Genomic DNA, 17,069 nt, shown 5'->3' on the forward strand with positions numbered 1-17,069 from the left:
ACTGAAGAAATTGAGGAAATCCTTGATGAGAGGGTTGTATCCACACACACTGGAGGTTCTAGAGAATTCTTGGTCAAGTGGCATGGACGTCCAAAAATTGACAACACCTGGATCACAATGCAAGAAGCCCAACAACTCAACCCAAACCTACTTGAGTATTACATGAGCTTTAATTCACCAGAGGAGAATTCTTCCAAGCCGGGGAGAGTTGATGGGGACATCAAAGTGTACAGGCGCAAGAAGAAGAAGAAGCAGCCATCTTTATGGCTGGAAGAATAGAAAGAAGAAAAAGAAAAGGGAGGAAGAAGGAAAGCTCGATCCAGCCATTCCAACGCTGGATCGAGCCCCTTTCTGTTTCCAAATTTTAGTAGATCTTGTGGGCCCCATTAGTTATTAGTTTAGTAGTTTATTTGTAGTATATTCTTTTCCTTGTTAATCTTTTAATTAATTAGGAAACTACTTTGTTGGTTGATTAGTTTTTAGAAAGTCTTTATTTACTAGTCAATTAACTCTTTTTATTTTTAGTAACTAGATTGATATTTATGTAATGGCTTAGGCCACGGTTGAGGTAATGAATGTTAATTGAAAAAAAGGCCAAGAGCAAACCCCCAAACCCCTCACGGTTCTCTCTCTCTCTCGTTTTCTCACTTTTCTCTCTCGCCTCTTCCCACTCTTACTCTCTCAACTCTCTCTTCTCTCTACTTTCTTGTCTCGCCTTCCTCTCTTTCTTTTCAGTCTTATTTCTTTTTTTCTGCTGTTGTTTTGTTACTGCTGACCTCACCCATCGATGCTCACTGCTGCTGCAACATATTACCGCCGTTACAAAACTGCTGCTGCTTCACCTGCTGCCTTTACCTCACTGTTGCTGCTACATATTACTACCGTTACAATACTGCTGCTGCTGCACATTGCTGCCTTTACCTCACTGCTACTGCTACATACTGCTGTCGTTACAATACTGCTGCTGCTGCACACTGCTGCCATTACCTCATTGCTGTTGCTATACACTGCTGCCATTATATCACTGCTGCTACTACTCTTGGTTGTTGTTTACCCTCCGCTAGTGCTGCTCTCTCTACAATCGGCTGGATGTATCTTCATCAACTAAAAGTGGACTACAACCTCTTTATTTTGGAGGACCTTGATCTCTTCTTCTCTCCTCAGATCTGAATAGCAGTATGGTAAAGCATTAAACTAAATCCTCCCCACCTCCATTAATCCCCATTATATATTGCAGCCCATTGACGTTGAAGCCTGCCTTTGCCCTTTGTTTATGCCTATTTTATAGATTGTTTGCATATCTAATTTGAGTGTCTAGATGGATTTGTGCTGAACCTAATATTCGAGTGTCATTTGTTCCCTTCCCCATGTCCCCATTTGAAACTTGAGTAAGAATTTATGTGTTTTTCCGTCTAGATTATTATTGCTTTTGGCTACTTTGTTTATTAGCCTCGTTTTATCTTGCATGTTTAATCGTGTTTGCTGAGATTCTTAAGTCCTATCTACCTAAGCCCCTTGAGTTAACCCTACCTAGCTAGTTAATCTTGTAGGAGACCTAGTCACCTAGGAACCCCTCTACATCAGAGTTAGTTTCTGAAATCGATAAACTAGTCAAAGCTGGCACAAAGAAAGTCGGGGACCAAATGGTTGTAGATCTCCGAATCAGCTGCGCAATCAGGGTTAAACCAACATGAAGATCATTGATGATTAAGACAATCACCTTCCAAGAGGCACTTTTCTGTCAAACATCAAATTGATAGAAGAAAATGCATGAAATGACTCTTCCTATGTATGATAGGACAAAGTTCTAAACTTTTAGGTTGAATAATGTTAAGAAAGACTTTCTATGCCATTAACAGCATACAATAAGGCATGTAATTGAGTATCTATTTTATCAACTGTTTACCAGAGACTTAATACTCATAAAAATGTTGTTATATTAATGGTGAGATTTTAGAGGTCTATGAGATGGAACATACATATTCTTGGGCATATACATAAAGTATCAGAAATGTCACCTGATGATAGGAAACCATGTTCCTAGTACCATTCGAAACTTTGATATTGTATGCATAAGTATCACACTTCGATAAATATATCAATGCAATAGAACATAAAACTGTACACTAGAATTCTACATAACCATACGCTGAAAAACATAAGGAATGATATTCAACCATGATATCTGATATAGAGATAAATAAAAAAGCACAACTAACCTTGCCACCAACAACACTCCAAACACCATCACCACCTTCCTCAATCTCAGAAGCACATGAACTATCAATGGATAATTCCAATGGAGGGTTCTGTTACCAGGGAAAAAAAAAAAGGCATTCCTTAAGCAGAGAACTGTGTGAAGAACAAAATAATAATAATAATAATAATCAAGTAAATTTAATTTCACACACCTTCAAAAAGTGATCCTTAACAGACGAAGTCAAAGGCAGGACTTGGGCGTAATGAATGTAATTCTGAAATCTCCCATCCGCTTCACCACCCGCCAAAGTTACCTTTTTCATATCATCCGAAGTAGAATCATTCTTCAATGCAGATGATACTGGCTTCTCTCCCACCACCACCCCGTTGATGTGAAGGCGAACAAAATCTCTAGATACCTAGTATTAAACAAATCTACGAATAAGAAATTCATGACTGCACTATTAGAGATTATAAAAGTTGTGCACTAGCAATAATCACATTACCTCTTATCCTAGAGCACAAAAGACTCACTTAAAGTATATAAAAGAATACAGAAAACCGCCCCGGGGGGGGGGGGGGAAGGAAACACGCCAAGGAAAAAGAGGGTCCCATATTCATGCAATGATTATGTAGAAAAAACATGATATAAGTAGCCGGAAAAAATAAATCTGAAGGGGAAAATTGTAGAAACGCAACCCTAAAACGATGCAGAAGATAATGGAAAAACAAAACAAACAATGCACAAGGATTTTACGAGGTTCGGCAAGGTTGCCTACGTCCCCGGTGAGATGAGATCCTGCTTCACTATCAATGGAGAATAGGGTTATAGCGCTCATCCTCACACCTCTCAGTATTGCTTGCATTACAGACAAAGAAGCCCTCACTACAAATATATAGCGAAAAAAACCTAATCCGGAAAGTACACAATTGCCCTCAAATAAAAAATTCGAGCGGGGGGCTGCGCCCCCCTACACCCCCTGCTATGCAGGGGGCCTCCTGCCCCCTTGCAACCCCCATGGCCTGCTAACCGGCTAGCGGGACCACCGTCCTGCCTGTCTAGGTGCTGCACCAATACTCCCTGGATTAAACTGCGACGGAATACAAGACATCATACACCAACAGAAATAACTATTTGAAGCAATCAATTCTCTTATTACATGACCATAAAAATTGCAGTATGACTAGACAGACCTCGCAACCAACATGAACCCATTTGTCCAATGGGCACTCGATCTTTGAAGATGCGGATGGAACTCCAATCCATGAAGTTGAGTCACCAGGATTTGGAGCTTCATTGTGCAGGAATGAAAATGGGAAAAGCATCATTTTCTTTTCCTCATTCAAGACCAGAAAGGGTGCATCATCTTCAATATCAGAATTCACCTGTATAAGCAGAAGACATAATTATTCATCCTCTCATTGTGGAAAAAAAATGAGAAATAGATTTTCATCCTAAGAGAAAGATATAAGGAACACAAAGGGACACAGCATGTACTAATATGGAAATATCCTTAACCATGGCTGTATATGCTTCTGTAGAAGACAGGAATTCATTTATTTTCATCATCAGTCATAACAATGATTTCGAAGCAAGACAAAAACTTCTGTCAAACTTCAATCAATGCTAAATTTCTATAAATATAATATAAAACCAAGTGTGTTCTAGTGTTCCTCAGCGTATCATTAATATGTCAGAGAAGCTGTGGGCTCTCCAGCAGAACTGAGGTGGAGAGACTATCACAGATAATGCTCACAAACTGGAACTTAAACTTCTAGAGACGATGACTTTATTAATTGTACATAAATAAGTTCCATGTATAACCAATTCTATTTTAGTGATCATAAATCAATTAACCATTCAATGCTTAAAGATCTGCATACCCTGAAACTGCGAAACTCACAAGCTACATGACTTATTTTAGATGTGGGTGTCGGGGAGATGAATCTTGAAAACCAAGCCTTCAACTTGATGATAACACTTGAGTAGAAACAATGAGGAACATCAGCATCAAATGTACTTGAAGAACCAAAAAAGGAGCATCAATTTTCCATGACTGTATGAAAACAGATGATGGGAAAGCTCTAATTTCTCTTTATAACCAGCTGGGGTTTTTCTTGATGACAAAAATACCAGGGGATATACAAAGAAACGAAATGAATCCCCTTGAGCAATACATTTTATATGGATATCCTCAAAAGCATAATCCACCAAACCTTATTTTTATACATACCAGATGCAAAAAGGATGAAGCACAAAATAAAGTTCTTATGACCACTTGATTCTCAACATACCATAAATTGAGCTACAGTCAAAAGCTTGGACTGCATTTCAGTTGATAATAATATGCATTCGTGATATAGCTACCTTACAGAAAATCATGGGAAGAAAAAAAGACATCAAATGGCACTAACATTGAAATAAGCACTTATGGAATCAGGTAATAACCAATAAATTCAATATTGCTTCTTCTTATGACATGTTGGTGTTGATAATATACATATTGGAATCAGAAGGAACTAGAGGAACAGGTATAATCAACTAGAAGTGAGGGTTGCGTATTCAGATTAAATAACTAGTACTGAAATGTAATCAACTGAAAATGCTGATAACTGAAAAATTCAATATCCCTCTTTAATGCATTCATTAATTCACCCAAAAAAAAAAAAAAAACTTGTAACGAAATGTTATAACGGAGGATTAATACTCTCATGTCTAAAAAAATGCAACTGGGTACATTACAAGGAAAACCGTACAACATTGCCATGTTCTAACAATCAGTGACAATAGGGAAGACAAATGAATTAACAAAATCCAGGTTTTGCAGATTATGGAAATAATGTAAAAACAAAAGTGGAAAAAGAACATGAAGAGAATAATGTATATAAATCCTTGTGATAAAAATTAAAAAGAGAGGAAAAAAAACATCATAAGCTTTTCAAACAGTACAATCCCAGAAAAAAGCTACATAGATTGATCGAGAAAAATAGGGGAAAGAGAGACCTGACGAATGATCGTCGCTGGCACGGGGTTGGAGCTTAAAAGGTAAATCCAAAGACAGAGAGAAAATGTGCTTTCCGCTGTGTCGATTTCCAGTTTCAGGTCTTTGAGCAACGAATAGTCATCGTCGTGCACAACTGATTCTTTCGTAGTCATGGTTTCGGGCCTTTGGCAGTAGAAATTGAAAGAACCCAGGTGGGAAATCTCCTCCCCCGTATCCGGGAAAACTGGGAGACTCTCTATCGCTGGTTACCCAGATGCAAAATGCCAATTTTGGAAGTTCAAAGAGAGCAACAAAGAAGAAATTCAAGCGCCTGAGTAGGTTTTGGTGTCTGAGATGCTCAAGTCTTGACTATCTCTCTCCCTCTATCGGTCTCTCTCAGTCTCTCTTCTTTGACGGCCGTTAATTAACGGTCGGTGCTGTCTCTCTTTCACCCGCTGTTTATACGTGTTCCTGTTCCATTTTTTGGGCATGAAATCTAGGGCCGAGGGCTTGTTGCTGAGTTGGTTACTATAGTGGGCTTGGGCTTGGGCTCGGCCTTATTGGAAAACACAAAATATTTTTTGACTCAGTTTGGTAGCAAGGGAAGCGTGAAGGGAAGGGAAATATCTGTAAAATTTATTTCACTTCTTTGAGAAATATCTATATTTTCTTCGCAATCAAACACTAAAAGTGATTTTTTCTGTAAAATATATTTTATTTTTCTAAAAAATATTTGTATTTCCCTTGCAATAAAACAGAGTTGATAGAAAAAATCTAGTGTGATACCATAATTGGTGTAATCTTAGATTTCTCATCACATGCCTTATGGTGTACATGGATGGACGTTTTTTACCCCCCCCCAAAAAAAAAAAAAAAGGATGGTTGTGGATTGGTTCACGTCATATAAAACCTTGTGTTCATTTCATAATTGTAGGTCCAAATTTTAACTTAAATAAGCATGGGAAGAGGTTGCCAGGTGTGTTTTAACTTTGTAGTTGCAAATATTTACTAATCAAGCTTTCGTCCATTAAGTTGTTTGCAAATCAGGGCTCCATATATTGAAATTGAAAAATCAGATTAATAAATACTAAAATAAAAAAAATGGCAAATCAGGCTTCCTAAACTATAAATTAGCAAATTATAATGACTCATTAGGATGAACCTTCAGCTTCCAAATAATCTTCCATACTTCATGGGAATTGTTATAATTCACATAATGATATCAATCCTTACAATGGAAATTTGCCATTAATTTAGTAGTGAAAATGCTTTTCCTAGACAAAGGAGAGGAGGCAATCCAATGAAGACAGCTTTAAAAGATCAATCTTCAGTATAGCATTAACAATTGCCACAAGAAATAAAGAATGAATTAAACCATGGTTCCATCCTCCACTCATAATACGGTCATGAACCTTGTTAACTGTATTTCATTGGATTGAGTTTCCCTTCATCAGAAGCCAGGGGTATGGGGTTATTTTCAGTAGATTCTAAATCCTTAGGGGGGTTTGTAAACCCTACGATGGGGCAGTGCAATCAAGGAAAATTTCTCCCTCTCATTTGTCTTCTTATTTGTTGCTATGAATATTTTGTTTCTGTATTTTACAAAAAAAAAAAAAAAAAAACCTTTGTTTTTTTTTTATCAAGAGGAAGGAAACAGTCACGTCCTTACTTGGAGAAGCAGGTCCTTAAAGTATAGGACTAATTGGCTGTTATCCATTCCTGAGGCTTGTAATTCAGAAGGCATATTGAGTACGCTTTCTCATGAATAAACGTCTTTTTACCAAAAATAAAATTTGTTAAAATATAGGACTAAGTTTCTCTAAGATCACGGTGAATGGTTCACCATAGCCCATTGCAACCATGGGCCACATCTGGACCATCCCATCATTCAGCAATTGGAGAAAGAAAACTTTATCCTAAATTATATACTTAGATATCAATGGAGGTGAATAATTAGAGCCATTTTGGAAGTTTGAGTCCAACAACATGTACCCATGGGTTAAGTAATATTAGTATCAATAACGGAATTGTCTCGATAGATGCCGATATGATACCAATATGGATTGGCCCAAATGATTTTACCTTTAACTTTTGATGAAAGCTTTTTGGGTAATTTATGTTACCTCCCTTGAAGAATACCACAATATTAAGACGTGCCCCCATTTTTTTCAACAATTATAATCAACCCCTCTTTTCTGGTGCGTTAAATTTGAAATACAAATGACTATCTTACCCTTTGCACTAAAACACAAATACCCAACTCCACTTATAGTACTATTGAGACTGATTTGAACTGAATACTTCTTCATTATGATTTGAACCGAATATTGCTTCATTTCTTCATCCTTGTGACTTGCACCTGACTTGTAACTCTCCACTCTCCAGTCACCTAAGAAACTGCATCATTCTGGCCACCTGAGAAGCTACAAGTCATGGTTGAACTTGGGAGGGAATTTGTAACGTGTAATTTTTAAAGCGGGGGTTTTGGAGATTGCAAGTTAGGGTTTTGATTTTATTGGATAGGAATTTGAAGATTTTGAGTTTTCGGGGTTTTGGAGGAATTGAGTTGAATAACCTTGCAAGTCACTGAGATATCTATTAGAAGGCATTCTTTTCTATTTTCTAGGGTTACTTGTTCTTGAAGATGAGATTTGTGTTTGAATTGTCTAGTATGCATGTGATGGAATTAAACCCAACTTCGGCTGTGTGCGATATTTTTGTTATATCAACCACAAATTTCTTCATGAAATGGAGTAACTAAAACCTAATCCTTATTTTTAATCTCCATCTAGGATAGAAGGCTACAACTATCATCTTGTTGTAGTCAATATGATTTCTTATAGATGATAAATTACACAAATCATCTCAATTCTGAAGGAACCTCAAGGAGGTAGCCAAGTTGGCAAGGGATCTTAGCCTCAAGAAGCGTGTGGTTTTGAGTTCGACTCCTCTGACTTCCTTGGGGCGAATCATACGGAAGTGTTTAGTGTTCTTCATTGCTTTTGGTGAAAGTTGAATGGTTCTCACTCAATCTCGATATGACCTGGTCCATGCGGTTCTGGGGTCAATAGGGCCCATACGATTAGTTAGGCCAAAGGCCTAGATACCCATCGTTAGACAAAAAAAATCTCAATCTGAAGGCGTTGTCCATGGCCAGGGTGAAGGGAGATGACACTTATTGGGAGCCTTTGAGATTGAGAAGTTGTCAATTTCAATTCTCCAAACAGAGTCTAATTCTCAAAATAGAGTATATAAGACTTTTAGAATCACCAATTATCCTTATTGCAACATGAAACTCACAAACCCCATTATTACCAATTGAATTAGGGTTTGCTCCATTTCCAACTTAGAAAAAAAATATTCTCTCAAAATGCCAACCATTTACCTGTCACCAATCCAATGCTGAGACAACTTGGATGTGCATTCCCAAGTGTTGATAGGTGTTGGGATGTGTGTCCAAGTCATCCCAGTTATTGAATGGGTGGAAGATAAATGATTGGACACCCAAATCACTGGAGTTGAGCTAGCTCCTCTAACTTCAACTGGGACCTAGGTAGGGTTTTTTTAGTTGGGGAAGAAGAAAAATGGGTTTTCAGGTTGAAAGAGTAGAATAGGTACTTCAGTACATTAAATGGGTGTATTTGTCTTTAAAATAAATTGTGCCACCGTCCCTTCTTACTAGTTTTGACTAACGAGATAAGTAGATTTGTAATTAATTTTCAAAAGTAAGGGAGTTACATGTAATTGCTTAATTGCTAAAAGAAAAAAGAGTTGAGGTATTTGTAATTAATTTTCAAAAGTAAGGGAGTTACGTGTAACTATGTAATTGGTGAAACGAGTTGAGGTATTTTTTGTTACCTAAAAAAATATATTGAGGTATTCTTCAGGGGAGGCCAACGTAAATTACCCAACAAAGTTTTGAACATATTTACCCTTGATCTATATATCAATACGAAATCACACACACACACACACATATATATATATAGCAAAAAAAAATGTGCAAATGCACATTGGTGAAAACATTTTTCTTTTTTTCAGTGAGACTTAGGTTCAATGTAAGATAGATTTCGCTCTGACTAACTTACTCTTTTTTTTTTTTTTTTTTTTTTTTTTTTTTTTTTTTTTTTTGCGTGAGAAAGAAAATGTGTGATCTAGATTGTGAACTTGGTGAGTTAATAAGTTCTATTGGATAATTTATTTTTATTTTGTTGGTAACATGCAGTTCTTTTGGTCAAATAGTCTCAATGGCTATTACTCAAGCAGTAACTGGTCAGTTAATATCCAATTAATACTTTTGACCCAATCACCAATACTCGTTAATGGTTCTACCTTGGTAGGGTGGAGTCCAATAATTGTCAGGTCTTTCCTTTATTTGAATTCAATTTGTCAACTATGCACATATCCTTTAAGCGCATGTTACTCAATATGAGAACCAGCAATGGCACATTTGTAGGCATTTGAAAATTGTTGTACCCATAAAAGAACAATAGATTTTGCCAAGTAACATCACCTTGTTATCCAAATCAGATACAGAGACAAATACTTAAAATGGTCAAGACGTAAGTTTCCAACTTTATCCAAATAGAGCCAACTGTAGTTTGGATGGGAATGGATCATTACGGAAAGAAAGAAAAACTTAAACCAAAACCCTAACAATATTATTTTTTTTTTCCAAGTGAAACATTACCCTAACAAAGTTGCTCCAATTAGCAAAACCCTAACAATATTTTTTTTTCGAAGAGAAACAAAACCCTAACAAAGTTAGGGCAGTGACCAAAACCCTACCAAAAGCACAGCAATGACCAAAACCCTACAACACTAAATGCTTACAAACAAGCATCTTATGAAAACATGATTACAGATTTTGCCAAGTAACATCACCTTGTGACCCAAATCAGATACAGAGACAAATACATAAAATGGTTAGGTCGTAATTAGTTTCCGACTTTATCCAAATAGAGCCAACTGTAGTTTGGATGAGAATGGATCATTACGGAAAGAAAGAAAAACTTAAACCAAAACCCTAACAATATATATATATATGTATATATATATTTATTTCCAAGTGAAACATAACCCTAACAAAATTGCTCCAATTAGAAAAACCCTAACAATATTTTTTTTTTCTAAGAGAAACAAAACCCTAACAAAGTTAGGGCAGTGACCAAAACCTTACCAAATGCACAGCAATGACCAAAACCCTCCAACACTAAATGCTTACAAACAAGCATCTTATGAAAACATGATTATTGGACATACATACCCAGGTGGAGGATTCTTTCCACATGTTTGGAGAACTTGAAGAGCAAGCAGAAGGAAGATGTTGAGGAGGTTGAGGAGCTTAAGCCTTATAATCGTGCAGGAGATAGAAACTATCTTGTTTTCCATATGGGTAAGTTGTTGTAAGACACCTAATAAGATATACCCCATTAGTTTATGTAGTTCGACAATCAATCTAAGGGCAAGGGAAGGATTAAAGAAAAAAAAGGGTTGTTTTAAGGTCAAGAACTGAATGGTACTCATAGAATTGTCTAGTGAAACGTATCTAATCTAAGCTACCTTCACAACATCATTTCAACTCAAGTCTCAAGACTTAAAGAATACCCATCTCAGAAAAATCAGTTCTTCATGCACCACAAAAGCCTGTATAGACAAGCTCACGATCACTTCACTGATGGTGATGGAATTCTGAAGTAGTGTGGGTAAGTGAGATGTCTAGATTAAAATCTGCACCATTTTTGACCTGGTAGACTCTAATTACACTTGTAGAGTTGTCTAGATTAAAAATCTGAAGCTTTAGAATTGTTCACTAAATTTCAATCCATTTTTTTCTTCTAATTTTAAGCACAAATAACCTGATAGAGTACTCTAATTACAGTTGTAAAGATGTCTACATTAAATTCTGAAGCATTGGAATAGTTCACTAAATTTCAATCTATTTTCTTTGATTTTATACAATACATGACCAAGAGATGCATCCTGCTATAGTAAAGACTAACAAATGCATACTTGAAGTAGCTTTTGAGTTCTTGAAGTCATCTTAGTTCAGGTTCTGCTGCTACATGTTTGTTTGTTTTTTTTTTTTTTTTTTTTTTTCTGGTAAATAGTATTTTCTGTTACATGTTTTTTTTTCTAAATTGTTCCATATCCTACATTCAAATAGCTCTAAAGATTTCTAAAGAATGTGTATAGGTAGAAATTTGAGAAAATCCAGTAGCTTTTCAAAATAAAATTATGGGTAATTTACAACACCACCCCCTAAAGAATGCCATTATTATAAGAAAACTCCCTCTGTTATACCAAATTAAACTCAGACCCCCTGTCATCAGTCACTAAGTAATTAGGAGTTAAAATGACCATTATACCTTATTCACTGACCAACTATGAAGCCCTGTCCGACCTCTTGCCGTCCAAGTTGGCCGAGTTCGTGTCCAAGCGACGGAGATATTGTCAAGGCTTGTCGACACCATCAAAGGGATTCTGTCAAAAATTGAGAATGTTGTGAAGCGCGAGACCTCTAGGATTTCGATTGCAGGAGTTACCAGTTACCAGAGTTACCACTGGATGGATAATGGTGACCAGACCACAGTCACCACACAGCTCGTCTCTTTCTTTCTTTCTTATTTGTAAGTTCTTTTCGTCTCTCTCTCTCTTTTCTTCTCCCGAGTTCCTCTTCTTCTTCTCTGCTTATTCTCTCCCTCTCTCTGGCCAAGCTTCAAGTCCCAACTCTTGATTGGTAGTCTTGCAGAATTGGAGGAGAAAGGGAAAGGGTAAGGGTAGGGGTGAACTATAAATTTTCCTGTACCAAAATACGATTGAGATTTCTGGGAGGAAGGGGGAAGTGAAGAGCCAGCTTCCCTTGTGTCGAATTGAGTTCACAAAAGAGGGAAAGCGGATCTCACGCTTCGATTGTGTAAATCCAAACAAACGCATAGATAGATAAGATAGTAGAGGTTCGACAGATCAATCTATCTTTTCTTTAGTATGGTCTCTGACAGAAGGATAATAGAAAGAAAAAGGAGAAGAAGATCAATCACACTAACTCCTTCACCCACGGAGACGAAGAAGACGATAGAGGCACAGACAGAGCAATATATGCAACCATACCCTCTTTCTGACTATGGAGTGCGGTGGCCAGTGAGTGGTGACTCTGGTGGCACGGTATCGTATATGAAAAGATTTATTACACAGACTCTCCTTTTCGATTTTGTATATTGCCATTCATGAACAATCTGGTCCTAGTCGTCCATTATCGTAACTTTGCACCAAAAGAGGTTTGTTCCTTTATTAATTTCCATCTGTCTTAGAAAAGTAGTATACTCCACCCTCTTCTCTTTTTATAGAAGTCGCATTGGCACTTTGTTGGAGAGCAACGCTCTCAGCTACTCCCTCTCACTCACTCACTCTCTTTCTCTACTCTAATGGCACACTCTTTGCCTCTCATTCCTCCCCATTCTCTTCTTATCTCTCTCACTCTTACCACCTTTTTCTTCTTCTTCTTCTTCGCTTCCCTTTGTATCTTTGTTTCAGTTGCAGAGAAGCCCAAAACCTTCATTGTTCAAATCCAACACGACGCCAAACCCTCGGTTTTCTCAACTCATAAGCGCTCTCAGATTTCAATGAGAGAGATACAGACGGAAGCGAAGAAGAAGAAGAAGGTGACAATGAAGGTTTTTGGGCTTCTCTGCAACCATGGCTTATAATAGTGATTGATTGCCGGTGCTCTGACGATCACCAGTACTCCAAATGTGAAGGTATCGAGGCCAAGGCATATAGTATCTATCAATTTGGGGATGGGGACTTTTAGATGGGTAGTTTAGGTACTTCATATTTAATAAGGGCATTTAGGTATTTTTAAAAAAAATATAGTGGTTGACATTAGCATATAAGGTATATTCTGTAACAGTGGCTGACAGTAGGGGGTCTGAGTCTAATTTGGTATTCTAGAGGGGGTATTCTTATAATAATGGCATTCTCTAAGGGGTGGCATTGGAAATTACCCTAAAATTATTGTTTTGCGTACTCGCATAAGGCACAAATTCTGCTCCTTTGGATATAAGAGTTTGAATTGCCTGCACATAGAATAAGCCCCCAAGTCAAGCCTTGAAGAATCATTATCTTCTTCCTTTTTTACCCTTTGGTTTTGAATTGCCTGCATTGAATTCAATCTGCTTTGGCAATTCCTACTCTCACTTGCGTTCCATTCAGTTCCCCCATAATATTAGATTCAATAGATGAAAATCTCATAGGAAACCTTGAAGATTCCATTAATTTGCAGAGATTCACCAATGGAGTTCACCAGCTTTTTCCAGAAGAAGCAGTTGGGAGGGTCTTTTACGAAGACCCAACCTGATATTCATCAATTTTGGAGACCAGCAAAGGAGAAGAAGCACTAAAGCTTAAAGACCCTTCACGGAGACATCAAGGAGTAAGTTGAAGTTCTATTTCCTTCCACATATGATAATTTCTTAAGCTCATGTTAATTAGAAGAGAAAGAACACTTTTTCCTTCCAAACATTGCAACCACTTCAAGATATCAAGTTGGCGTTCGCTAAGAGAGAAGACAATATCTTCACAACTGATCAAGCAAAAGCCTAGAGGGAAGAATACCTTCATAGCTCCACATCTTCAAGAAGTTCAAGAACATGTCTACCCACGAATCTTTCAATTTCTATTTTGGTTGGCCTTTAATTAGAGACCGATTAGAAGAGAGTATAGAGAGGAGGGGAGATCATGCGTGAGAGAGTTTGGGAGAGAGAAGGAAATCATGTTCCTAAAGTCTCTCTTCTCAACTCTATCTTTGACTCTATTATTGGAAAGAGGGAGGAGTTTGAATAAAAGAAGGAGAGTGGAGAAAATTATTGGAATATAGAAAATAGAAGGGTACCAATAATATTAAATTTATAGAAAAAGATTAAAGAAAGAAATATGTTATCTATAAATAAAAGGAATGAGTAAAGTAGTCAAGTGAAAGATTTGCCACTTCGTGCTTTTATATAATAGTATAGTATGTATATATATATATATATCATACTACTATATAAAAGTACGTACTCCCTGTCTTTGGTATACTTTTTCAAAATGACTAAAAAACCATTTACATCTACTAAAAAAAATTCCCAAATGACCAAAAAACACCGGAAAAAATCTCCAAATGACCAAAAACCCCTCAAAATGGAATATGAAACAAATATCATAATAAACTCTCTATAATTCTCTCTCTCTCTCTCTCTCTCTCTCTCTCTCTCTCTAAACGTGGAGGAGAAAGGGGGAGAGTGGAGTATTAAAAATGCATATAATTATAATTATTAAGTATAAAAAAGGCATATAATTATAAATCCTAAACCCACTTATCCTCTCACCCCTAAAAATGGAAGATAAATCAAATAATAATAAGAAACTCTATAATTCTCACTCTCTCCCTCTCTAAACGTGGAGGAGAAAGGGAGAAAGTGGAGTATTAAAAAGGTATATAATTATAATTATTATTAAGCATTAAAAAAGCATATAATTATAAACCCTAAACCCACTCATTCTCTCACCCCTCAAAATGGAAGATGAAACAAATAATAATAATAAACTCTATAATTCTCTCTCTCTCTCTCTCTCTCTCTCTCTCTCTCTCTCTTTAAACGTGGAGGAGAAAGGGGGAGAGTGGAGAGAAAAATAGAGAGAATTATGGAAAATGGGGATAGAATGAACAATTATGGAGAGAGATATACCAAAAAATATATTAATAATATTAAACTCTCCATAATTTTCTATTTCTCTCTCTCTCTCTACGTGTAGGAGAAAGGAGAGAGTAATAATTTATTAAAACAAAAAAATCAATTACAATATCTCAGGATTTCTCAATTTTTTGTCTCTTATAATAATAGCTCAGAATATTTCCACCCAATCTTTCTCTTATCCATTTTATTAGTAAAAAAACGCTTCCCTCTTCTTCATTAGGAAATAGAATTTCTCTCTCCCCCAAGTATTTATTAATTTTTTGATACGTTTCTTATCTTATTTATTAGTAAATAAGATCTTCCCTCTTCTCTCCCTTTTATTAGAAAGCAAAATCAGAAATCTTTTTTTTTTTTTTCTCTCTCTCTCTCTCTCTCTCATACGTTCCCAATCTTTCTCTTATCCTATTTATTAGTAAAGAAACTCTTCCCTCTTCCCTCTTCCCTCTTCCCTCTTCCTTCTCCTTTATTAGGAAATAGAATCTCTCTCCCCCCATGTATTTATTAGGTCTCTTATCTTATTTATTAGTAAATAAAATATTCCCTCTTCTCTCCCCTTTATTAAGTAACAAAATCAGAGAGTTGTGTCTCCCCTTTGGTCTTCTCTCCCAAAGCTCACAATCTGATCTAAGAGAGCTCCAAGAGCTCCCTTTCTCTATTATTCCTTTGGCTCTAGGTAAGCTATTGTAAGGTTTCTTATACAATTCTTTAGTTTTTTCTTTTCTTATCCATTGATTTAGTTTAAGGTATTCGTCTTCACTCCTTGATCCTATAATGCACTTCTTATCTTCTAATTTTTTTTTTAAATCTCATTTTTTTTTTTAATCCATACTTTTTAAATGTTTGATTTTCTTCATTCATTTATGGGTTTATCGTATCTAATGTTGGGTTAACCCTCTAACTTGTCTCAGGTATGAAAGGAGCTTAGAGCTTCATAATCCTCGATCGGTTAAAGAAGTCTTTAAGGATTTCAGATGAAGGCACGCTGGGACAATCAAGGCTCTCACCACTGATTAGATTTTGCTTCGTTGCTTATCTCATTCTTATTTTGAGGATTTTTTGCTTCGTAGGTTTTGATATTTACGTTGTTGTTTTCTTTCGCAGATGTTGAGAAATTCTTTCAATAATGTGATCCTTGTGAGTTCTGTTTCTTATATGGGATTGGTGGGGTTTTGGTTTTAAAAAAGTAATAGTGACTATAGTATCAATTTGGTTTCTGGATGTTGTTAAATTGTATATTTTGAGTATTTGAGAGTTGCAATTACTCAGGTTTCACTTTAGAGTTGGTTGGATCTCAGATTCAGAGATATCTCCAATTCTATCCCTTATTTTATTTTCATGTAATCCGACCAACTCTTACTTCTCATTGAATCCCAAGTTCCCAACAACCATTGCTTAATTAGACATTCAATTGAACACGTAGGACTTACATTAGATGCTCTAATAATTCCTAATGGACAAACTTTTTCTACTGGATGCATGTGATCACCTCTAGATCTGTCTGAAAAAAGAAATGGTAAAAAGAGATCCCTTCAGCATTGGATATCTGTAACAAAGTGACCCCAAATTGCCAAGTAAAGAAATCTATGAAATAAAGAGTTGAGACTATCATACAAACCATTAATACCAAGAATTAATATGTTCTACTGGTCTTTCAATCATGTTCAATTGATCTTTTATTTTTGTGATATGCTCTCTTACATAAAATCATTACATTATTGTGTAATCACTTTTGATTACACAATAATGAAATTGATGATTGTGATTCCATTATTGTTAACAAGCTTTTGAACTCTCGATTTCTTTGATTGTAACTAAGGCTATAGAAAGAGCTTAAAAAGAAAGGGCGTTAATGTTGTTCCCTCTTTAGAGACTCCAAGGTTATTTTCATCCGCATTCAAGGTTCCTAAACTAAAGAACCGATCCTCAATAGCTTATAACTAAATCTATTAGAGAGAGACAGAGATACATTTTACTAAAGAGAGGTCTCTCTCTTACCATTGATTGTCTAAAAATATGTTGTAATTGTCTATCATTATTTGAAATTTAATAGTCATCTTAAATTACTAATTACTTCAATAGATATCATATATGATTGAAATACATTTTTCTCTGTCTCAGCCACATGCATTTGCACATGTTCTTTTACTAGTAT

General features: G+C 36.2%; 1 protein-coding gene across 1 annotated transcript in view; it reads right to left on the bottom strand.

The window, feature by feature from the left end:
• LOC122090068 (SH2 domain-containing protein A-like) overlaps positions 1-5,619 on the bottom strand; it is a 20,694-nt gene extending 15,075 nt beyond the window's left edge. Inside the window, exons 1-4 of the mRNA XM_042659904.1 lie at positions 5,204-5,619; positions 3,394-3,585; positions 2,412-2,618; positions 2,220-2,309 (exon numbers count right to left, since the gene is read on the bottom strand). Coding sequence (XP_042515838.1) covers positions 2,220-2,309; positions 2,412-2,618; positions 3,394-3,585; positions 5,204-5,356 — 642 coding nt within the window. The 5' untranslated portion in view covers positions 5,357-5,619. The remainder of the gene's footprint in view (positions 1-2,219; positions 2,310-2,411; positions 2,619-3,393; positions 3,586-5,203) is intronic.
• Between the last annotated feature and the right edge of the window lie 11,450 nt (positions 5,620-17,069).

This window comes from Macadamia integrifolia, chromosome 9 (assembly GCF_013358625.1).
Source record: "Macadamia integrifolia cultivar HAES 741 chromosome 9, SCU_Mint_v3, whole genome shotgun sequence".
NCBI classification, from domain to species: Eukaryota; Viridiplantae; Streptophyta; class Magnoliopsida; order Proteales; family Proteaceae; genus Macadamia; species Macadamia integrifolia.